Source organism: Lonchura striata, chromosome 3, assembly GCF_050655825.1.
Source record: "Lonchura striata isolate lonStrDom1 chromosome 3, ASM5065582v1, whole genome shotgun sequence".
NCBI lineage: Eukaryota > Metazoa > Chordata > Aves > Passeriformes > Estrildidae > Lonchura > Lonchura striata.
In genome coordinates, this window is record NC_140705.1 from 57377825 (window position 1) to 57399735 (window position 21911).

Genomic DNA, 21911 nt, shown 5'->3' on the forward strand with positions numbered 1-21911 from the left:
GTGACAGTGAAATGGATGACTGCAGGACCTCTTAAATGCCAGCTTCCCCTTGTATGGCATCCATCTGTAAATGCACTTAGAACAAACATCTGCTCCCAGAAATTACTTTCTGGCCTGTGCTGGTTTTTTCAGTGTCTGCCAGGCTTTTCATCACCTTCCCCAGTAATCCCAGCAGGTCCACAAAAAAGTGAAGATCCTTATTTGTGTGACATTGCAGCCACTTCAGCTGGCTTGTTAAAACTCCAGAGTTATAACTGGAGGAGCAATGCAGTCCTATTCACAAGAAAGAGAAAATTTTCAGTTGTGAAGGATATCACGCATGTTAGGCATACATAACCCAGGTTACTTCTTCATTATAATCTGGTTCCCACAAAAATTAAAATTTATGTAAAGTACCTTTTTCAGCTAAAGTTTGAATTTATCTAGACAGTAATCTTGAAATGCAGAATGTTACAGAGACTGTCATACAGTTAGTATTGGCACATTAATATGTAGCCAGTCCCTTCTAAAAAAAAATACTGAACTGGATTTTAAATATCAGCTTGCACACAGTATGACATGTAGTATTTTGCATAGGCTTGCTGACTTAAAATGTTTGTTAGAGTGGATTGGTGCTATCAGAGACTTGCTGTTATCCCTGAATCAATTTGGCAAAAGGTTCATATTCTTTAGCAACTTGACCACTTTCTTTTTCTCCATTTAATCAAAATTTCTTGGATCATTCTTCACAGAAACAGTTTTAAGAACCTTGACATGTTACCATGTTTCTAATATTTGAAGTACTTAGAAGACCGATAAATTTTAAGTTGTCATGTTCATTTAGAATTTGTACCTGTAAATCCAAAGTCTTGAGAATTTCATAGACTTGTATTTATACCTGTATTGTGTCCCTGTGGTGTTATGCATAATTTAAAGGTTATCTGAAGCTGTCTCCATACTGCCTAGAAACTAGTTTTTCTTTAAAAGTATTTTCAGTCTGTGAAGAGATGCTGCCAGGCATTTATATTAATACTTCTATAAAAGAAGGAAATACTTTCTCACATGTGACTAAAATGTGGAAGTCATTAACACAGGAAAGCCATTGAGTCCAGGAATTTAAGAGGACTTCTGAGAGGTTATAGCCATCAACAATATACAGGGTTGTAATTAATACAAGTAAGTAATTTGGAAAAAATGCTAAGCATAGTGTTCAAAGATCCAGTTGGTCTTCAGCTATGAGCTCCCGGCTGGACAGTGATTGCTTTGGTAACCTCCATAGTTTCAGCTTTTCTCCGTACGGCACCTGGCACCAGCCTGTGCACGAGGCGACGCCCGGGGCGCGCACGTTTGCCGTGACACGGGAGGAACACGCGCCCTGCCTGCCTTCTGGCTGATGGAAGGCGTGCAGCTTCTGTAGTCACTGATCACACTGCGCCAGCTTTCTGTGCCTGTACAGCACCCTGCTGCTCCAAGCCCGGAGGCAGCAAGGCACCGGGAGCTTTTACTGCGACCCTGAATCAAACGGAAAGATGATGTTCACAAACAAATAAAGCAAAGTAGATAGAGACTCCCCTTCTTCTTCTAGCTTTGATGGCTCTTTCTCATTCCTGTGCTTTAGCTGTGGCCAGGCGTGTGCTCTGCACTATCCTGCAGGGTCAGGCACAGTTGCAGCAAAGCAGCAGGAAAATGGAGAGGGAACATACAGTGGTGCACAGGGAGTAGCATAAACCCTTTTCTGTATGCATCAGAGAGAAGCATCACTGCGTATGTCAGATTTGCTTTGTGTCTGAGACTCCAAATGAGCTGTAGAGCTCTGCTCCAGACTGTAGGAAAGAACATCAATGCCAATGTATTTGGCACCTTTAGTAAAGATGTGATGCAGAGAGTAGACATGGAAAATCAGCGCTCTGCAGGTAATCTGTCCAGAATGGGATCAAGGAATGCTTGTGACAGCGCAAATAAGCTCCCTCTGAGTTTGTGAAGCTCTTTGTCTCTTTAATTTTATAGGAAAAGAAGAAAAAAGCTAAATTTCTTTATAACTTCCACAGGAAAAAAAAAATCAACTTTAAAGTAGCATTACTGTCAGTATTTATTCAGTCTGTGAAATGCAATGTGGAAGCAAAGATAAAGAGTGTTTTCCTACAAATAAACAACAAGTAATTTTCAAATGAGAATGAGGGGAAGCTGCTGATGGGATTGCAGCAGGATCTGTGGCTGCATTCAAGGTAGAGTGCTCTTACTCACCAGCAGCCTCTGTTCAAGGAAGGTGCCCAGGCAGGTGGGTAGCAACACCCTGCAGGGGCACTGCAGCTCTTCAGGTGAGTTTGGTGTGCCATCCCGGGGGATCTGTATTCATGGGGTTGCCAGGAGGGAAGGAGGAAGGCTGGACATTAGTGGCTGTGTTATGGGTTGTATTGGTTACACCTTTGGCTGAGCAGTGGAGTTGTAAATTATTTCTTTGCCAAAAATGAAAGTTCATTACAGACTGGCCTTGTTTTGATTAGGAAGAGTAGGGAGGATATACCATAAGAGTAAATAAAGCTTATGGCTTTGCCTGCTAGTTTGTTCACTTTGGCATTAGAGGGATTATATTCTGTTTTTTAATTTCTGTGTCACTGTGTTTTTGCTTTTCATCTTTTTAGGATTTACTCTGTATGTGCACAAAAGCCTTTCCATGATGATGACACTTTCACAGTTTTTCTAGTGCTTGGAAAGAAGTTCCCATAGACTGTACTAGATGTTTGTGAGAACAAAAAAACGTCATGCTAACTTGTGTTGAGGTGAAGAAATTCGCTACCTTCCCATTTCTTTTTTGTCCTTTCATATACTTCATTTGGGAAAAATATTACCCACAAAACATCTGTTTGGGAGTTGGTTTGTTCTTCAGACTGAAAAAAAATATATTTCCAAATAGAGTTGATTTTAATTAGATTATTCAGCAGCATTTTTGGGGTTTTGTGAACATATTGTTAACCATTGTTTTATTGCTGGAACTGTGGTTAGGGAAGTGGCTTACTGCAAGTTCATAGAGAAAAAATTGTGAGAAATGTTCTCCATTTCTCACAGTTGTATTAAATGCTGATACAGCATTCATTATGTAATAGAAAAAGATGTTGCATGCAGTGTTATTTTTGAACTTCAGTTATATGAGACAAAGATAAGAATCAGTTACCAATTTCAAGTTCCATTATCCTGGCAGCACCTCAGCTCCTTTTGGCAAATCATTTAACCTTCCCTGCTTCCTAGCCAACAATTTAAAGTGGTGATCTTATTTTATTTGTTTCTCAAATGTACTTGAAGTATTTAATTCATATGTGTAAGTACTTTGAGAATAATTATATTTAGAAATAAAAAATATATAGGTCTTTATTATGTAAGGATACACATTTGTAGGATAAAGATTGTGCTCTCCATCAGTTAGCAAAATTTTATTTGATTTCTTATGACAAATCTGTCTTGACAGCTTGTTAACTCATGGTTAACAGAAAGTAAACAGAAATTAGGGTTTTAGTATCTTCTTAGAGAAACACTGAAAATCACTACTTCCATAAGAAAGTTAAGTCTCACATTCATGGCTAGAATTTTTTCCTTTCTCCTCACAGCTGTTATATTGCTGTATATTTCTCCTTATTGCTGTTAAGATGGCTTACAAAGGAGCTGGCTCTTCTGAACACTCGACTTCATCACAAGTCAGTAGCTTTCAGCCTTTTTCAAAGTATTTCTATGTTCCTTTATTTTCCAGGAGAAGTGGGAGCTCTAGCATAGGTTATTCAAGGCTTGCTTTCCTTAGCAGCCTTCACTTCTTAAAATAGTGGTTCAATAGACTAGAGGAAAATTGCTGATCTAAGTGATATCCTTTTTTTTTTCTATTTTGTTCTGTGTCAGAGGGGACTGTAGTACATTCTGGCATGATTCTAGAGGACACACTATATTGAATAGTATGTAACGCCAGAGGTCTGCAATGGAATTGTGACTCAGACTATCTCATTTACGCAGACAGTTTAACAGTTTGGCATCCATGTTCATCCAAGCTGGATCCATTCTTATCTTCTGGGTTAGGAACAAATAGAAAGGAAAAGCTTTTGAATTCCTCAGTGTAGCTAAGATGGCATGGACCAAGCATATCAGAACAGTAATTTGTCTGAAGAGGGTAGGGTTAGAAAGCACCCATATCCAAAATTACAATAGAAAGTTCTTCTTTGTCATTATCTATTTCTTGTTTGCTTCAGTCTGTCATGAAATAGCATGTGTTAAGTAAGTTTAATTTGCAAATAGCAAATTATTTAAATTGTTTATCCAAACAGCAAGTGACTTCAGAAAGTAGATATAGAAACTTGAAGTAATGAGGTTAGAGATGCTCACAAGTCAAGGTTAGTACATGATGACAGTCCAGTGATAGTGACTGATGCTGTTGGTACCCACCACACTTGATCATTTTTTGGAGACACAGTTCCCAGTCTCTTCTTTCTGACACTTCCCATGATATCTACAGACCAGAAAGCAGAACTGCACCTGTGAAGTGTTCATGCTAGCTTTTATTGTTTCCCAGTCCTGAAAACTAAATCTTGTCTACTTAGATGGGACTAGCAAAGTATAGTCACCTCCTTTTTTTTCCACTTCTGTTGTTTTAAGGTGGTTTCCAAAAACCTAATAAAAGGTCATCACTGGCACTTAGTTTAAACCAAGTAGTGAGACCAAGCCAGTTTGGCAATTTAACTGTTAAAAAGAATGAATTTTCAGGAGTCCTTTGCTATAATACTTTTATGTTCTTTAGAAGCAGTTTTAGAAGCATGTGATATGCACACGCACACACACATCATCTTTGCCTAGATGATGTTTCCTAGGAAGCTTTACTTACTCAGATATCAGTGGATCCAGTTAATTGTAACCAAAAGGGCTAATATAGCAGCTGTTCAATGTGCTTTTATTCACCACAGTTATACAATCTTTTTTGATTTTTTCACGTTGTAATTTGCCATGAAATGACTGCATGATGCTCCTTGTGCTCTTCTAGAATGGTGTGTTGAGAAGGCTAAGATTTGTTGCGTGTTGAGCACACGCATTTGCTTCACATAGTCTACTGCTGCCACCATCTCCACTTTCCAGGCGATAATTGAGGTTTTCGCAGAGTTATGAAGATTTTAACCAAAATGTCATAGTGAAGATCAGCAGCACAAAGTGCATCTTGCTCCCAGAACAGCACTTCTAAAGACACACTTGGTACAAAATAAATGGGTTTCAGAGGAAAGGAAGGGTGCTCAGTCCCTGAACAAATACAAGGCAGCTGAGATGGGTCACTGAGATCTCTCCCCTCCAAATACCACAAAACTTGCTCTGTGTTCACCAGAAACTGAGCTGCTGGCATAGTTTGGACACCTCCTCTTTACCAGGAGACCTGAACACTGAACAAAGCAGGAGCATTATGTACCCATGAACATCAGGTGCTTTAAATATTAATAATAAATCTTATTTAAAGCACTTGAGAAAATTGCCTTTATCCTCTGGATTTGTTCCTTCAGAGGCCCATTTCCCACACTGTCTGGTATATTGGACACTTTTCAAGAATGGGAACAGCCCTGGGAGCATCTGACATCAGGATTGAACTGCAGGGAAGGATTTCTCCTGTATGAGGAGGTGATTTTGTACAAGAGGCAGTGAGTATGAGTCCTCTGCCAGGGATTCTGTCTAAAGCCCGGTGGGGAAAGGAAAATCAGGATGTAGGCCTTGGTCAAGGGAGCAATTACTTCTGGAAATGGATTTGAGTGGGCTGGGATGAAGGAAGTGTTTTGGAACAAGTCACCTGGAATTTGTAGTCTCATTTTTTTCTCACCTCCTTCATTTCCTTCATGAATGTTTTTGGGGTTTTTTTTGTTTTTTTTTTTTGTTTGTTTTTTTTTTTTGTTTGTTTGTTTTTTTTTTTTATGAGGGTTTATTTGGTTAAGTTGGGGTTTGTAGCTTTCATTTTTGTAGTATTTTGTTTATCAATTACCCTGTGTAGGGCAGAATACTCTGTGAAACATGGTGTGGATTGTATAGAATACAGTACACTCAACTAACACCATCTAACATGCTACCTCAGCGAGATGTATTTTTCAATTAAAATTTAATATATTATTTCCATTGTGCTTTTCTAATGGGGACCATTTTCTTCTGCTTCAAGTGTGTTTTTATAAATTCTAAGATGAAAATTAGTTGAGAGAACTCTGCCAAGAGGAACTGCAGTCATATATGTGAGTCATAAATATTTTACTTAATTGGGGAAATTGCTCATTCTGTTACAGATTACATCTATTCCTAAATATTTTATTTAATAGCTAGAAAAATGTCCTTTCTGGGTCTTTGGTCCTTCAGCACATCACTAACAGCAGCATTTGAGTTCCAGTACATAGACTGATTCACCAAGAAATCCCTTGCTTCCTTTGGGATATGCACCCAAAGATCTCTCCAAAAACTGTACTGGATAGATGTGGACTATTGTGTGGGTTTTGTTTATTCCCTAGAATGCCCAGGAGGTCACTTTTGGGTTCAGATCATCTCCATTCAAGATGAGTAATTTGTTGGATCCTGATAATCCTTCAGAGGATGTAGCAGGGCACAAGTTGCTTCTGCCCAACTTGAGCACCTGGCAGCAAGACCAATTTGGATTGTATAATCAATATTCAGTACTTTTATAACTTCATCCAGATGCTGAGAGCAGAGGAGCAATGTCCATACATTTTGATGTTGTAAATACTTTCACAAAAATCAAACAATTGCCAAGAATGTATAAAACATCAAAGTAAGAGGCAATTATAATACAATAATTGATGCCAGATGGACTTCTGCACCTGAGATCAGTCAACATGCCAGTAAAAAAGAGCCGTTTACTGCAAGGAACACTACAGCATATGTCAGGGTAGCATCAGCATATTTTCAAACATTATTTTAACCATTTTGAAAGCTGCTAAAATATTGAATTTCTTGCTGTGGTTGTTCTTAAGACATTGCAGCAAGAACCTTTCCTGTTAAAGATTTCCTGAGAAGGAAATATGATTGTCACTCTCCCTAACTCCTGTGGCCATCATCAGATTTGGCAGATTTTCATTAAAACCTAAAAGTAAACCATTATTTAAACAGTAACTAAAGATCATTGCTTAGTCACTTTCAGAAACCCTTGTTATCTTCAAGCAATGAAAAACAATGAGATAATATTTTCTTAAACATTATGTAGCTATTAAAGTAATTTTTAAAAAAAACATTGCCATTTCCAAAACTGAATTTATTAGTTTGTATAGCTTGATATTTTTTGAAGGAAGCACAAACTTGCCTCCATTATGCATCTACTTTTCTTAATATGCGATTTGGAGGTTTATTTGCTTTTAAGAGGTGGTGAAAGGTCACCTGGGTATCACTTCAGGCTTTGGTATGGTATCATTCCCCTGATGCACTGAAGTCGAGCAAATTTCTGGTGGTGGATCTGTCTTCCAGGGGTCTAACTCACACTAGGAAACATTATTGAAACCCTGAAGTGCAGCTCCTTCGTGCTGTGCCTCAGGATTTCAACAAGTTCTGGCACGTTGACCATATTGCATACAGGTTTATAGCACTATTTATAAATCTCTTGAGTTTCCTCTTGTATTGTTTCTTGCTGAGGGAGTGTGGGATATGCAATTCATCCCATCAGATTTTATTGAGGAGTTATCCGCAGTCATGTGCATGCTGAATTCTCTTGAGAAACAACATCTGTTTTCTGCAGTATTTCAAGTCTGAAATGGTTGTGAGTTGTTACAGGGTATTTAATTACCAAAAGGATACAATTAAAAAATGTGAATTATTTGTGTTTTATGTCACACACAATGTTAACAGCATAAGCCACAGAATAGGGAGGTTTCCCCTATAAGCTATTTGCTGATTTTTCAGTATTTTCTAATGAGTTGTTTGCCATACTTTATGTAAGTACAGATTCCTCTGGTTTTCTTTCTCTGTTCAACAGAAATCATGTTATTCCTGTAAAACAGACACTTCTTGTCTTATAGGTGAAAAAGACACTTAACATAAATTGGATGTGGTCCTTGGGACCATCTGTTTTGCAAATTGTGCCATTGTGCTAACCTTGTCAAGGCAACCTCAAGTTCTGTTAGGAACTTTTCATATAGATAAATTAAAAAATATAGATACATATATGGATGAATACACCTCAAAGGCAGGATGTCAACCACTGATAGGCATATAGGTATGATCTAAAAAGGAAGCTAAGCAGCATAGTTCCTCATGGGACCACAACAAACCTGGTGAGCAGAGTCTTGGTGCTTGACTGTGTACAACTGTTATGTAGATCTCATGGCCAACTCAAATTACAAGTCAACACACAACTGTAATTTAAATGAAACTTAGCTACTCTTCCATTAACTTTGGATGCATTTCTGGAGAGGGATTAGAGCAACACTTTCATATGGCTTTCTTGAAAATAACTGGCATTCTCAATTTGTAAGGAAGCTCATTATGGTTCTTTTATTCTGTCATGTAAGTATACTTCTGGAGGATCATAAATGCCTAATATAACAGTAGCCTTCAGGCATTCTTAACTAAAATTATATTTTATCTTCTACCAGCTGTGCATTTCCAGGAGTGTAAATGATCCTTAGGATAAGCTGACTGTAAGACTTGTTACTCTAAACACAGAGAACCATAGTAATAAATAGCACTCTATTTTTCACATCATCTTTCTGTAGTTGATTTGCTCTCATGGATGTATGGACAGTTGCACAGTTTGTGGAGAAAATGGTCTGTTCCTAGAAAACTAGTTCCTATTAATTTCTGAATTATTTGTATATTTTTTTTCCCTGCATGAAGCATTCATGTGAATTGCATTAAGCCTTAAGGTACCAAGCTTATGCGTTGTATTTTCCTTCTCTCAGGAAAAGTGTGATAGTAGCAGCTTTGTTCAAATTAAGTACTGATTATTTCAGCCATCTAAATCCAGTTTGTGATTTTCGGTGGATAATGTGCTGTCATTGTCCACTTCTTACCCTGTTCTTTTTTCACAGCCACGCTGTGCAATGTTGCATAGCTACCAACCTGTAACCCAAATGTTGTTGCATTAGATGGAGAGTTGTGCTGCTCTCTGGGCAGTATACAGAGGATGTGTGTTGTATGAGAGGCCAAGCAAGCTGCTGTATGACTGTAAATTTCTGTAGGTTTTTCTCATGCTGTACATAGCTGCTAATTACTGAAGTGATTTACGTTTTAAGCATATTTTCCCTTTTGTTGTTCATTCTGCTTTTTTCAAGTCTTAAAATGGAAGTAATTTTAGTAATTAGTTATTTCAGGAAGCCTTGGGGATGTGGAGATAATCTGCTGGGCACTGTGCAGGTATAGAATACGCTACAGCCAGGGGGTGGTTGGCTTTCCCCCTCTGTGCACAAAAATCTGGGCTCTGCTTACTGAGGTCAGGGAGAGGGATTCCTCTGGATCATGCCTGCTGGAGTAAAGACCAACTCACTTATTGATGCCTTCATTCAGCATCACAGAAAATGGTGAGAGGGGAGAGGATCCTGAGCCTGCAGCCATGTGGAAAGCCAGTCAGGTGAAGCCTCGCTGCAGCCTTAGAGCAGACTGAGCCTTCTTTTCTCTCCTGCCTTTGTGGTTGAAGGAGAGAAATGGAGGGCTGCAGAGGGAATAATCAGCAGTACTCTCCTCAGCCAGGCAGCCATCTCCTCCTATTGACCTTGAAGTAATGAAAAAGGGATAGATTTTTCTGCAGGTTACCTCTGTGTGTACAGATAATGAGAGCAGAGAGTAATGAGCATAAATCTACATGGCTTTGCCTGTTTGAAAGTCTGGGCCATTGGAAAAATGACAGTACACAGTTTATTTTCAGTCTGTAATTCACATAAGTATGTGTTCCAAAGTGTTTCTTCTGGAGGTGGTTTTTTGCCTTGTACTTCATTTTATGCAGTAGTGGTTTTAATTCAAATGAACCTATTCCCTTTTGTTGACTTCAGTTTTCAATATGAGAATGGTTGTATTTCCCAAACCAGCAATAAACTGGTTTGATATTTGCATTTTTTTAAATGCAACTTTTCATTAGTTAATACAGTGCCTATGAAAGAAAAAAAAAAGTCCAAAATATTAAATGCATATATAGGACTTGTATTTAATATTTATTTTTAAAAACAAACAAAAAACCAAAACAAACAAAAACAACAACAGAAAAACCCCTCTTCTGAATTAGCAATGGTTAAAAAAAATTAAAAAAAAAAAAAAAAACAAAACAAAACAAAAAACTTTGGAATTTGGGAGTTTGCTTTCAGATGTTGAACTGCCATGCACAAAGTAACCAGAAAGTTTTCTTTGGCAATTTGTTCATTCCCCTACCAGTGAGATGTAATTCATTAAGGCAGTTCCTTGTAAAACATTAACTCAGAAACTGGAAGGAATCTGAGACAGAAAATAATTAAGTAACCCTCATGATGCAGTAGTCCAACTACGGTGGCCAATGGATAAAGAATAGTAGCAAGGTGCTTTAGTACTTAGCTAAGATGCCAGGGAAATGTCAGCCAATAAATGATGTCATGCAGTCAGAGGCAGGGTTTGGTCAACACAAACTGACAGTTTTGTCTTTTAATCCCACTACGTACAATAACAAAACATCAGGAAGAACTATATTTAAAAACAGAGGAAATGTACTGAGCCATTAGCAGAGCTTGTTGCATTGTTTTTCCTCTGAGCTAGATCTCAAGTGAGATGATGGCTGCGCCGGTACTGAGCTCCCAAGGCACCTTCCCCCCTCAGTATGGGATTAACCTCTGCAATGGCAGCAGCATTTACTCTCTGGGGCAAATGGGACTGTGCTGGGGAGGTCTGATATTTTGCTTGGATCCCCATGATGGAGGCATTCCGTGAGTGTTTGGAGCAAAGCTGAGGCATAAGGGAGATGCTGACCCCTCAGTGAGTGTGCAGCACGTTGGGTTAACAGAGTGAAACACAGTCTGCCCCAGAGCATGGGGGGTCTGTAAGTCTGGCACTCTGGAGCAGCAAGGATGGTGGTCATAATTTTTTCCTCTTTCAAGGCCAGTTATCCTGTTAGGGCTTGCCTTTGGCCAGAGCAAACACTGTAGCTGAGCTGTGCTTGCTGGGGAATTAGGATAGAGGGAGGAGGTTGCCTGGCTTTGAGCTCTCTGCTGGAGAGCTGGAGGTGATGGCTGGTCACAGTGTACTCTGGCTGCTCCCCCAGCACAGCCTGGGACCTGGAAGTGATCTGGTCGTGTGGTAAGCAGATCTAGTTGCTTAGCCAACCAACCCTGGCCACAAAAACATGTATTGACATCAGTTCAGTGTGTTGAACAAGGTTGGTTGCAGTAAGACGAGTGCCAGAGCCAGCTCCAAGGCAGAATCATTCAAGGGGTTCCCACGGTGAAACTTCCCTCTTCCAACAAGCTGTTTCAGCTCACTCATGAAGACACACCCTAATCTGACCCTTTCTGTAGGTTGTGTTTGGAGTGTTTCTGGTACTTCAGGCTGTATAATTTTCTTTCCTACACAGCCATGTTTGAAGGTTGCCTCCTGTGGTCAGGTTAACCACCAGTTTTCATGAACTCTGCTGACCTGCCCTGGTGAAAAGTTTGTTCCTCAAAATCTAGCAAATAAGTTTTAATGCTTAAAGACTCTCAGCCAACAAACAGTCAAGCAAAGTTAAATTCCAGGTTTGTTTTGAGAGACTGTAAGGTCTTTCATCAATTTAGGTATCAATATAGGGCTTATTATAGCAGGGGCATTCTCCACTTATGAGGTTAAGATGTCAAAAGGTCTTAAGGAGGCATTAAGCCCAAATGCTGTTTTTAGAGCTCCTTGAATTAGTGGAAATATAGTGAGATATTCAGGGTGTGAATCCAAAGTGACCCAAGTTGATCCAGACTGGTCCTGTTTTAAAACTGCCCCACAGGCACAGCCTTTACACTGTACCAGTGAGGACACTGGGAATGGGGAAGCCCCTGGCTTAAGGGGCTGAAACAGGATAAAATTAAGGAGATCAAAAACCAGCATTATTCTGCCAAACCTGCTCTCCGGATATCTCCTTTGCCAGGGAGGAGCAAGGAATCCTGAGGCAGGGAGTTGGGAAACAGGGGAACCTCTGATTTAAAGGGGTTTAAATTGTTGTGGGGCACTTCAAGTTTTCAATGTCAGTCATATGCCTTTAATTGCTGCTAGAAATACCAATTTCAAATAATAGCAGAAGTAGCCTGAGCAGAGCTATAGCTAACTGTGTAATTTAATTCCATGAAACTATTGACATGTTTAAAAGTATGCAGATGCTAGTGTCTTATGCTAGATCAGGATCTTAATTATGCATAGTTTGAGATAATTGGGTTGCTTTAGCTTAGTATCTCAACCTGTTAGTTCTAACAACTAAATTAGGATTCAGCTGTACTTCCTGTATGTTTAGTAGAACTATTTCAATTTGCTCCTGACATTAGGTAAATGTTGTGATTAATTCTGCTTCTGTATTCTGGTTTTCTGTGGAAGAGGTCTGAGTTTAACACATTCATAACACCAGGTAAAATCAGACAATTACATCTTTGCCCTTTGCTGTGTGAGGTTTTTTCAGGAGATATAAATGGATAAATGTTCTGGATAAATATTTTGGGAAGCAGGCAAGTCCCAAAGAGTGTTCATTTTGTGATAGAATTTGTTCTTAGGTTGCTGTGCTAGCCTGTATTTTTTGGCTTTTGTTTCCTCTTTCTTGTCTTTTAGAAGCTCATACTTAAAAATTAATCCAAAAAGTACCAAGTTTGACATTTTTAACAGAAAAAAAAGATGTGGTAAAGATCACATCTGTGATCGAGCCTGTGTTGAACAATCCAACCTTTCTCTTAATCTAAGGTTTACATGCAAGGGTAGACTGATTATCTGCTTACAGGTGCAGAAGTATAACTGAATGTCATTGTTTCCACAGATGAGCACCATGCCAGGGCTGCCCACAAGGCCATGCTTCTATGACATTGACCTTGACCCCATCACAGAGCAAGTGAAAGGATTGTTTTGAGAGTGACATCCAAATTCAGGTCAGTCAACAGCCTTTATTTTCTTGTTCCAGCCTAGGGGAGAATGTTTGTGCCTGGTATGTGTGTAAGAAAGGTTGTCAGGAGTTTATCTAGGCTCTAGTTTCACTAAGGATTCCAGACACTTTGGGAGTGTATTTCATAATGTGCAATTTATCACATGGGTTTCTCATTTGCTGAATGGTGACTGGCACTTTGCTGTTGTCCACTGACGGTGCCTTTTTGACTTCCTGGCACTGTCAGTTTGGCATCAGGAGGAGCCAGCTCTGCAACTGTGCTGCTCTTGGCTATGGAAAAAGGCAGGCTGAAGAAACCATGTCATCTTACTAACCTCAAAAGAAATACTCTTTGATACTGCACTCACGTGGCAGTGTGTGTCTGTCATTACCTAGATATCACAGAAGATATTTCTCAGTTTGTTCATGAGCTTTGCCTTGTTTTTTCATGTTTTGTTTTCATAGCTGCTGTCATCTCTCTGAAATGGTAATAAGCATTTCAGGAACACAAAGCTGTCCTCTTAGCCTGGTTTTCATGCCAGATTCTCTCCCTTTTCCTCGAAGGTTGCAGTTTACCCACCACCTCCTCCCTTTCTCTAAGTACTTAATCTTCTTGGTGTCCTGCTTTAATTTTGTGCAGCACATGTTCCTCACTTAAAAATACAAGATGTTATGAAAATATTTCATGCTCCTCCACTTTAACCTTTTAATATAATAAGTGGAGTAAGAGAGAATGTAACCCTGACTGAAACAAACCATGTGTGCCTGTCATGGGATTCTCTCCTTTCATCACTTAGCTCTCTCCCCCAGTAGATTGGTCTGGAGAGCAAAAGGGTTTTTCTTTTTTAAGACAGAACAACACTATTACTATGAGCTAACAGGACTGTGATGGGACCGCAGATCAGCCACAGCTTTGAGGTGGATGTGCCCAGGTGCTTCAGCCCTGCTTTAGCAGTCCTTTCTTACTGTGGACTGAGAGAAAGGGCTTTCCTTTTCTATTTCTGTGTTTTGATGGATTGTTTGGAGGTGGGGAGAGGTTTGCATAACCCAGCCAGACCAAGTGAACTGTTCACTTGCCCACATATTCACATGAATGCCACAATATTTACGTAACATCTGCTGAGAGCAGATTCTGCCAGTTTGTGTGTGCCAGTCAAGACAAGTAACAAGCACCCACCTTGAAAGTTAACCTCATGCACAGGTAATTTATTACCTGTATGCAAACAATCCCTGTGGCTGGGTAGCATTGCACATACCACTTCTTGGCCTATATCCCATTTTTCTTACTGATACACATTATATGTCTGGCAGCTTCATGCATACATATTGATTCATCATGTGTCAGCCATGTAATTGCTTCTGAATCATTTGGAATGACTGTAGAATCCTAATGTAAAATCTATATGCAGATTCACACAGCCTGCTTAATTGGGTGTTTACTGCCTTGTCTTACACAAATCCATCCAAACCAGGGACTGATGAGTTTGGAAGAACAACAGTAATTAAGTAGGCAAAATACTCCATTCCAACTGTGAAGGCCTTTCATTGGAAGCTGTGCATGAAATGAAAATGCTAAACTTGGCTTTTAGTCAGTGATGGTGTTTTGTCAGATGTAAAAAGAAATGCCAATGAAGTCACAAAAACATAATAGGTAGGAAATAACATATATGACCAACTGTTAATAAATTATTTTAATTTCATTGTGGAGGTATTGTTGGCATCTGACAGATGAATGATTCATTAAGTTTAAGCCTTTTAAAGAAAAAAAAAACAGCTTGATTATATGTATATTTCACCAATATAGGCACATGCTCACCTGTGTTCCTACCTTTAACAATCTAAATAAATGTCTTGAGAGTATGATAATACCCAGGGAGCACCACACAAGTCAGTCAAGTGTTCATTAGCTCTAAAATTCATCTGGTTCATGTGGTAGATTTGTACATTGCTAATTTTGGAAGAAGAAAGAAATAATATTCCCATGTAGTCTTTACTCCCAACTTTCTGTGGAGAAGTTTAGTAGTATCCTTTGTTTTCACACACACTCTGAAGTGAGCCCACACTGCAGGTGATACTATGGCTTTGAGGTCTTTGTTTCGGTGATGGCAGAGCAAGCAATTTTTTTTAATTTAATTTGAATTCTTCAGCATTTTAGTGTATTATCTAATATTACTAATAATATGGTGTTTTGCCAGCTCATTAGGGCTGATTCAGATCTTTAAGACATTTTAATTGAAAAATATTTAGAAATTTGTGGAAGAACTGCAGATATTTCATTATAAACATGCCTGTAGAGCTGAGAACAATTGTTTTAGTGTGCAGTTAATATCATCCTCTGCAATGCATATCTTCATCAGACCTGTGAAAGAGATACAGGCAGAAGTTCTTGCTTCTCAGGATGCTGTGTGAAGCTCTGGCTGAGCTAAAATACTGGGTGTAGTTTGCGACTCTGATTTTTCTCTATCACTTCACACCAGTCATTTGAACGTGCTCTGAAATGTCATAGAAGCAAAAACCTTACCATAAAAGTCAACTCTGTTTTTCTATTGACAAATAGTCAATAGATGGGTACACAATATTGCAGTCTCTCTGTAGGAGCAACATGGTCTATCAAAGAAAATGAAACATTAATATACAGAAATGAACCCAAAGGAATCTGGTTAGTCCTTTGTCACTGGCCACTGTCATATTTAAATTATACTGCCCAGCTCATACACTAAGAAAGTTGAAACTGTAATATTTGCTCAGTGAGGAGAAGTCCCAAACTAGACCTGCACAAATAAAGTCTGTTAAGGACCCCTGTGAGCTCTAAGGATCCCTATAATTTAATCAGTGGCAGTAGGTGTCTGCTCATACTATGCAGGCTTTTAAGTATCTGGGTTGATGGTTGCAGGGGGAAATTGTTCTCCTCACTTGGTTGTGACTTCATAAGGCTGCCACTGTCCACAGTGTCTGATGTATTCTCACACTCTTTAAAACTGGCAGAGCATCAGAATTATTTTGATACACATCATGGATAGTTTGTTGCCCTCAGAGCTTTTCTGAACTTGAGAGGAATCCCAGAGCTCTGCCTGTGACCATCTTCATGGTCATAAAAAAGTCCATAAGAGCAGGACACCAAGACTGGTGTTCTAAAATTGCAAACTACTTGTTAGATGTTTTCATTTTAATTTATTAAAATACAAAGTGTTTTAAGACCTTTCCCTTACATCCACAAAACTGAGCCTGTGAACAAAAAAAATACTTTTTTTAGTCTCATTCCACAGTATTAGCTTTCAGTCAGCAACAATTACTACAGTATGTGCAGTCTGAAGTCTGTATCATGCTGGAGTACAAGTACAGATTTTTGTTTCTCACCTAGTAGGGCTGCACAGATAATAAATAGGAGGTGCATATGGCTTAACTATACATTTTTTTTATTATGGTTAAGGCAAAAATATGCCATTTCACTGAAGCACTCATTTTAGAATGTGACGCCTTTTTTTCTTTAAAGAAAGCAAAGATATCTTGTTTCAATGTATAAATTTCTTATCTTTGTCATTTCAGAAGCCTGAAAATTAAGAACTCCAACTTTCCTGTTTCCTGCAAGTAGGACACAAAAAATGAATCTGAAATATTCCTGTTATGTGTCTCTGGAGCAATGTCAAGATAGACCAAAGAGCAAAAGTTTACTCTTTCTTCAAACTAGTTTTTTATGATGAAATATAGCTGTAAGGTTAAAAAAAAAAAAAAAAAAAAAAAAAAGGCAAAGCAAAAAAAAAAAGAAAAACCACCACAGCAAGCTAAATTTTTACTGTCTGTAATGCAGGAAGCTCTCTACTGGGGCTTACGCTTGTTTGTGTGGATAAAATGACATTGAAAAAGAGCAGTTTTTCAAGTCAGAGTTTTTGTCTTTTCTCAGAGGAGTGTACAGAAGTATTTCCTTTATCTTGGCTATCTACTAAAAACTTGCGTAAACATGATTATGCTGTGTGACCAAGCCTATTTCTCTCTGAAAAGTACACTTTTGCTCCTGGCATTCAAGAGCTGAAACTACACATAGATTAACTGCACATTTTTGAGTTATCATCAAGCGTTGCTCTGGATGCGTTTGGGCAACAGCCAAGCTTCAAGCAAGGAAGATATTAAACAGAGAAAGAACAGAGCATGTATTTTGTAAAAAGTTTTTAATGTATAATTTGTTTTCCTTGTTGGGCAAAGATCTTTTGAAACACTTAAGCCATGGCTGTCTTGTATCCATAGGTCTGTCTTTATTCAAAGCGTGTGTTACAGGCTGTCCAGCTGATTATGTGCTTGTTGTGGTGAAGCTGGTTGTTCAGACAGGGCACTGCTCCTTCTGAAGTGCTGTTTTGCTCCTGTTCATGGCTAATGAAGCCTCCTGCTGTGCTGGCTCCCGACCTAGAGTTCGTCCCTGGCAGTACACAACGGCCCACTAACAACAGAGGAACATCCATCAAGCAGGATGCAGACAGGGCACAGCTTTTTTCTGCTTCATTTTGCAGGTTTTAACGACCACACTTGTAAAAGTGGAGGGTATTTTCATTTGAAGGGCTATTCAAACAAGTGGAACTGCAAACTGTGTGCTTTAATTTGTCTCAGTAACTTTACTTTCCTGGTTTTTCCTAAAACCTGTAGCAAAACACAGGATACTGCATTGAACTTTCCAAACTGCTATTCCTCAGGAAACTCTCGCTGACTGACTGTTGGTTCCTTCAATAACAAAAAATGTGACAGAACAATAGGGTGAATTGAGACAATAGGCCATTGTTTTTTTTAGGTAAAAAGCGGTGAAATAATGATGAGAGGGTTTAATTTCCTGATGACGTTTTCCATCCTGTCGCTTTGCTCTGCTTACGCACATCTGCATGTTATGGGCTTTTGCAGTGTAGCCTTGGTTCCCTTCTACAGAGCCACATTTGGAGACTTAATTATCTCAGGAACTCTGTAGTAATTGAGGGGTTTGTTTTGGTTCTTAAAATCATGCTTCGTTATTTATAAACTCAAAACTATAATTATGGACAGTAGAACAAACTGGGGACAATTAATTGTCTGTGCCTTCCCTGGACTAGCACGGAAATGTCTGCTGACTGCATTTCAGTGCTATTCATAGCATGGTCCTCCAGCACTACTGGGATTGCTGTGAAGTGTAAAAACTAGAGCAATTTAATATTTTATCCTTACTAGACGATAGAGCTCATAACAGCCTAGACTGTGGATGCTTTAATTACACTGGGACATGACAAACATGATAAGTAGAAAGTCAGATTCAAGCTCTCAGAGCTTCTGGGAAGAGATTTCTTATATTTTCTATTAAATTTTGCCACAAAATACAACACAATCCTACTCATACAGCAGTGTTGTAAATAAGTCTTGCACACATTCATCTATTTAGCCAAGAAATAACCAAAGAGTTTTGGAAGAATATAGGTGTGGTTTCAAGACACACTTTTCCTAGTAGCTTCTTTACAAGAAAAATAAACAAGGTTTTCCCTCCATTTTGTCCAGAGAAATTCAGAAAATACATAATCGTGCCTTTCTAGGAGTCACTGTGGTTCCTCTGCAGGTGCGCTGGAATTTTCCCCACGCAGTGTGGGAAACTAAACATGGTCTGATTGCTTGTGAAGCTTCCATATGGATGTGGATGTTTGAGCAAGTTTTATAAGTCATCTCAAGCTGCTGTTTGATACTTTCTATGGTGTTGTCTCCATCTTACCCCTTCAGGCTACACATGCTGGGGCCATTTATCTGACCCAGCATTTTCTCCCTAAAACACCATTCCAGCCCATTTAGTTGAGAGTAATTTTTCTACTGTCATGTGCACAGGATTTGTGATATTGTTTAGATAGCTTCAATAATTCAAGGAAAGCTGAAATGGCCACTTTTGTTGTAGCTTTTCCCCCACCCCATCTAGTTAACTAGCTCAAAAATCTCTCAAGCTATTGCATTTTTGGTCCTTTGATCCAAAGGGATTGAGCTATTGGCTGCCAGCTGAGCTGCAGAAACTGACACAGTATGTTCCCTGGGACCCCCTGATTCTGAGGCCTTCCTCCAGAAGAGTTTAACATGAAAACTTTTTAAGATCAGTCTTATTGGTAGGTGTGTCACTTGTTACATGGATGTGACTGTGGGACTCCTTTTTTTTTTTGCATCTACTCTGAGCAGCACTGTCATATGGCAGAACCAGAGCTTTATAAGGCAGCTTGCCAAGCTTATCCCTGCATTTGCTGAAGCGTGTTTAGCACCATATGGTTGTTTATTATCAGAAGATCTGCTTTCTGTAGTGACTGAATACTTTGTTATTGCTACTGCTGAACTAATTCTGCAATGACATTGAAATACTTCAGAATACATGCAACAGGTTTCTTCATTTGTAGTTTGAAATTCAAGCTTCCAGAATTTCAGTTGCTATGAACATGAAAATAAAGTCTGTGTGCTAGTGTTTAGTTTGCACAAGTGGTGTCTGTCTGAATTCATTAATAAATACATCCATTATTTAATATTGTTCTCTCTATGATCTTGTCTACTTAGTGACTTTACTTTTTTTTTAATTCCTCATAAGCCACTTAGTCTTGTCATGCCCATGTCTCCAGCTAAACACAGCTATGCCAAGGAAGGAGAGGAGCTCAGCCATGGTGTGGCCAGATGTGAGCAAAACATGGGACTCTTACTTGACTTCCCAGAACCCAGGAAAGTGTTTGGTGCCTGGCTGTTGCCACAAAAGGCCATGCACTAGAGGGCTGTCCATGTGTTCTTCTCCATCAGTACAGTCCTTTTGAAATTGGTTTGTTCTTGGGGAAGGACACATGAAGCTAACATCCTGTTCTGGTCCCAAAATAATCTTGCTGTTGCCTTTGGTTCTTAATGTGAAGGGCTGGATCAGTTGCAAGGGCCAGTTGGACAATTTTCATTTCTTGAGTTGTCAGCTAGATTTGTGTGAAGCATTGTCAGGTACAGGAATATTTATGGGCTTCTCAAGGTGGGATTCAAACACAAGTGATACAAAAACTTAGGAATTAATGAGTGCTAAATCATTAGGCCATAACAGAGGAGAAAACATGCTGGGAGCACAAATTAATAAAGTGGAGAAGGTATTGAGCATTGCAGGCACATAGTGGGGAATGCTCCTGTTTTCTAAATAGCTAAATGAAGTCCCAGCCCTGTGGTTTGCATTAGTTCTAAGTTTTTAACATGCTTCTCATGGCTAGATTTCCATACAGTTTCTCTGCAATGTTTCAGCCAGGACCTTAGCCATATGGAACAGGTCTCAAGCACTGGGTTTGTTCTTGGTGGCCCATGGGTCAGTCCTGCTGACAGCCACCCAATCAACCAGGGGTGAGTGTGGGAGGCATATGCAAACTCTCCACTCCACGGAATTACTAGGGTGATGAGGGAGGGTGTTACCTCTTTAACCATGCAGGTTTTCATAGAATTTTCTTTGGACAAAATATTTTAGGGAAAAAAATTAAGGCCAAGATATGGCCCCCTGCTTGAGAGGGTTGGAATGGAAACACTGAAAGCTCCTTCAGGCATTTGTCCTGAGAACAAGATTGCTGTGCTATACATGTTACCATTCACTGCAGAGTTAAGGCCAGAGAGTTTACATAAAGTAAGCTAAATTCAAATATTTTCACAAGTGTGGTCATAATAATAGTTCCCTACTCCATGTGGTTGAGTGTAATGTATTACATACACACAAGCATGAGCAGAAATCAATTTGTGTATGCAGCTTTTGTGTAAAATCTTCAATATTTGCTTCCCCAGTAAAATTTTTAACTTAACCTTTTGAGTAATGATTGGGAAGAGCTAAACTGCTACATGCCAGCATTGGCTCAGCTGGGCAAAACCCTGATGAACCTTTTAAAATCAACCCTGCGCTGGGTGATCTCCATGTTCTTTTCAAGGTAAACTCTTCTATGCTCCTATGAGTTGAGATATTAGCAGAAAAAGTTAGCACTGAGGAAGCCCAGAGCTGGAACACACCTCTCCACACACACCACAGGCACCTTAAGAACTTCATTTTGCAGAGTACTAATAAAAAAGAGGATGTATCAAATACAAGTCATGCCCACTTCTATGCAATACACTAAATCAAGGTTTAAGTCATGACATTTTAAAAGCTAAATTGTTTCCCACTGGGCAATTTCCATCATGTTCTTTCAACTCAATTACCATCAACATCTGGTCAAAGTTACATTCTTAATGCCAAAGAAGAGTTTCAGCTTTTCAGGATATAGCCTGTTAGTTGCCCATATAATGCAGCCCCTGCATGTTCTTATCACACACACAGCTTATATTTATTCTCCAGAAACATACAATTATGGCTGTATTTGTACAAAACATATATTATATACATGACATGTAGCTGCACCACTATATGAACTCCAGGATATTTCGTTCCATTTTCTATTTTGAGGAAAGGTTGAAGGGGAAAACAGAGAGGAGAATGTCTGACTTGGGACACCAGACCAGCCCCTACACAGCTTTCAGTCAAACAGAATCTCTGCAAGGACTCAAAGTCCCTTTATTCACTGTTTCTGTGCTTGGGTGCAACACCTATTCCCACTTGGCTCCAGCTCATCTCAATCACCTTGCTGTTTCCATTGCAGTCAGAAAAAGTTCTATTTGCCAACCTGTTGGGGTTTTTTGAGTGTTTAAGGTAAGTGAACTCTCTCTGAGGGATGTTTCTGAGGAGAGCAACAAAACCAGCATCTTAGTCCCATCTGCTCTTTATGGCATCAGCTTGAGGTGGCAGTTTAATGAACCAGACCCTGCACATCAGTGCCATACAGAGGCTGATTTTCCCCGTGTTTAGAGTGTTCATCTGCTGTCACTCAGTGTCAGATGTTAACACCTGGCAAAAGCTTGTTCATCCAGGATGAAACCTGTATCTAATTCT

At 39.3% G+C, this 21911-nt stretch overlaps 1 protein-coding gene and 1 long non-coding RNA gene across 4 annotated transcripts in view; one reads left to right on the plus strand and one right to left on the minus strand.

Moving 5' to 3' along the window:
• MTHFD1L (methylenetetrahydrofolate dehydrogenase (NADP+ dependent) 1 like) overlaps nt 1-19526 on the plus strand; it is a 143935-nt gene extending 124409 nt beyond the window's left edge. For both annotated transcript variants that reach the window (XM_021540609.4, XM_085576594.1), the window contains 2 exons: nt 12914-13022; nt 16562-19526. In XM_021540609.4, coding sequence (XP_021396284.4) covers nt 12914-13003 — 90 coding nt within the window. In that variant the 3' untranslated portion in view covers nt 13004-13022; nt 16562-19526. The remainder of the gene's footprint in view (nt 1-12913; nt 13023-16561) is intronic.
• LOC146767913 (uncharacterized) overlaps nt 1-21911 on the minus strand; it is an 89876-nt gene that overhangs the window by 35150 nt on the left and 32815 nt on the right. The window lies entirely within an intron of this gene.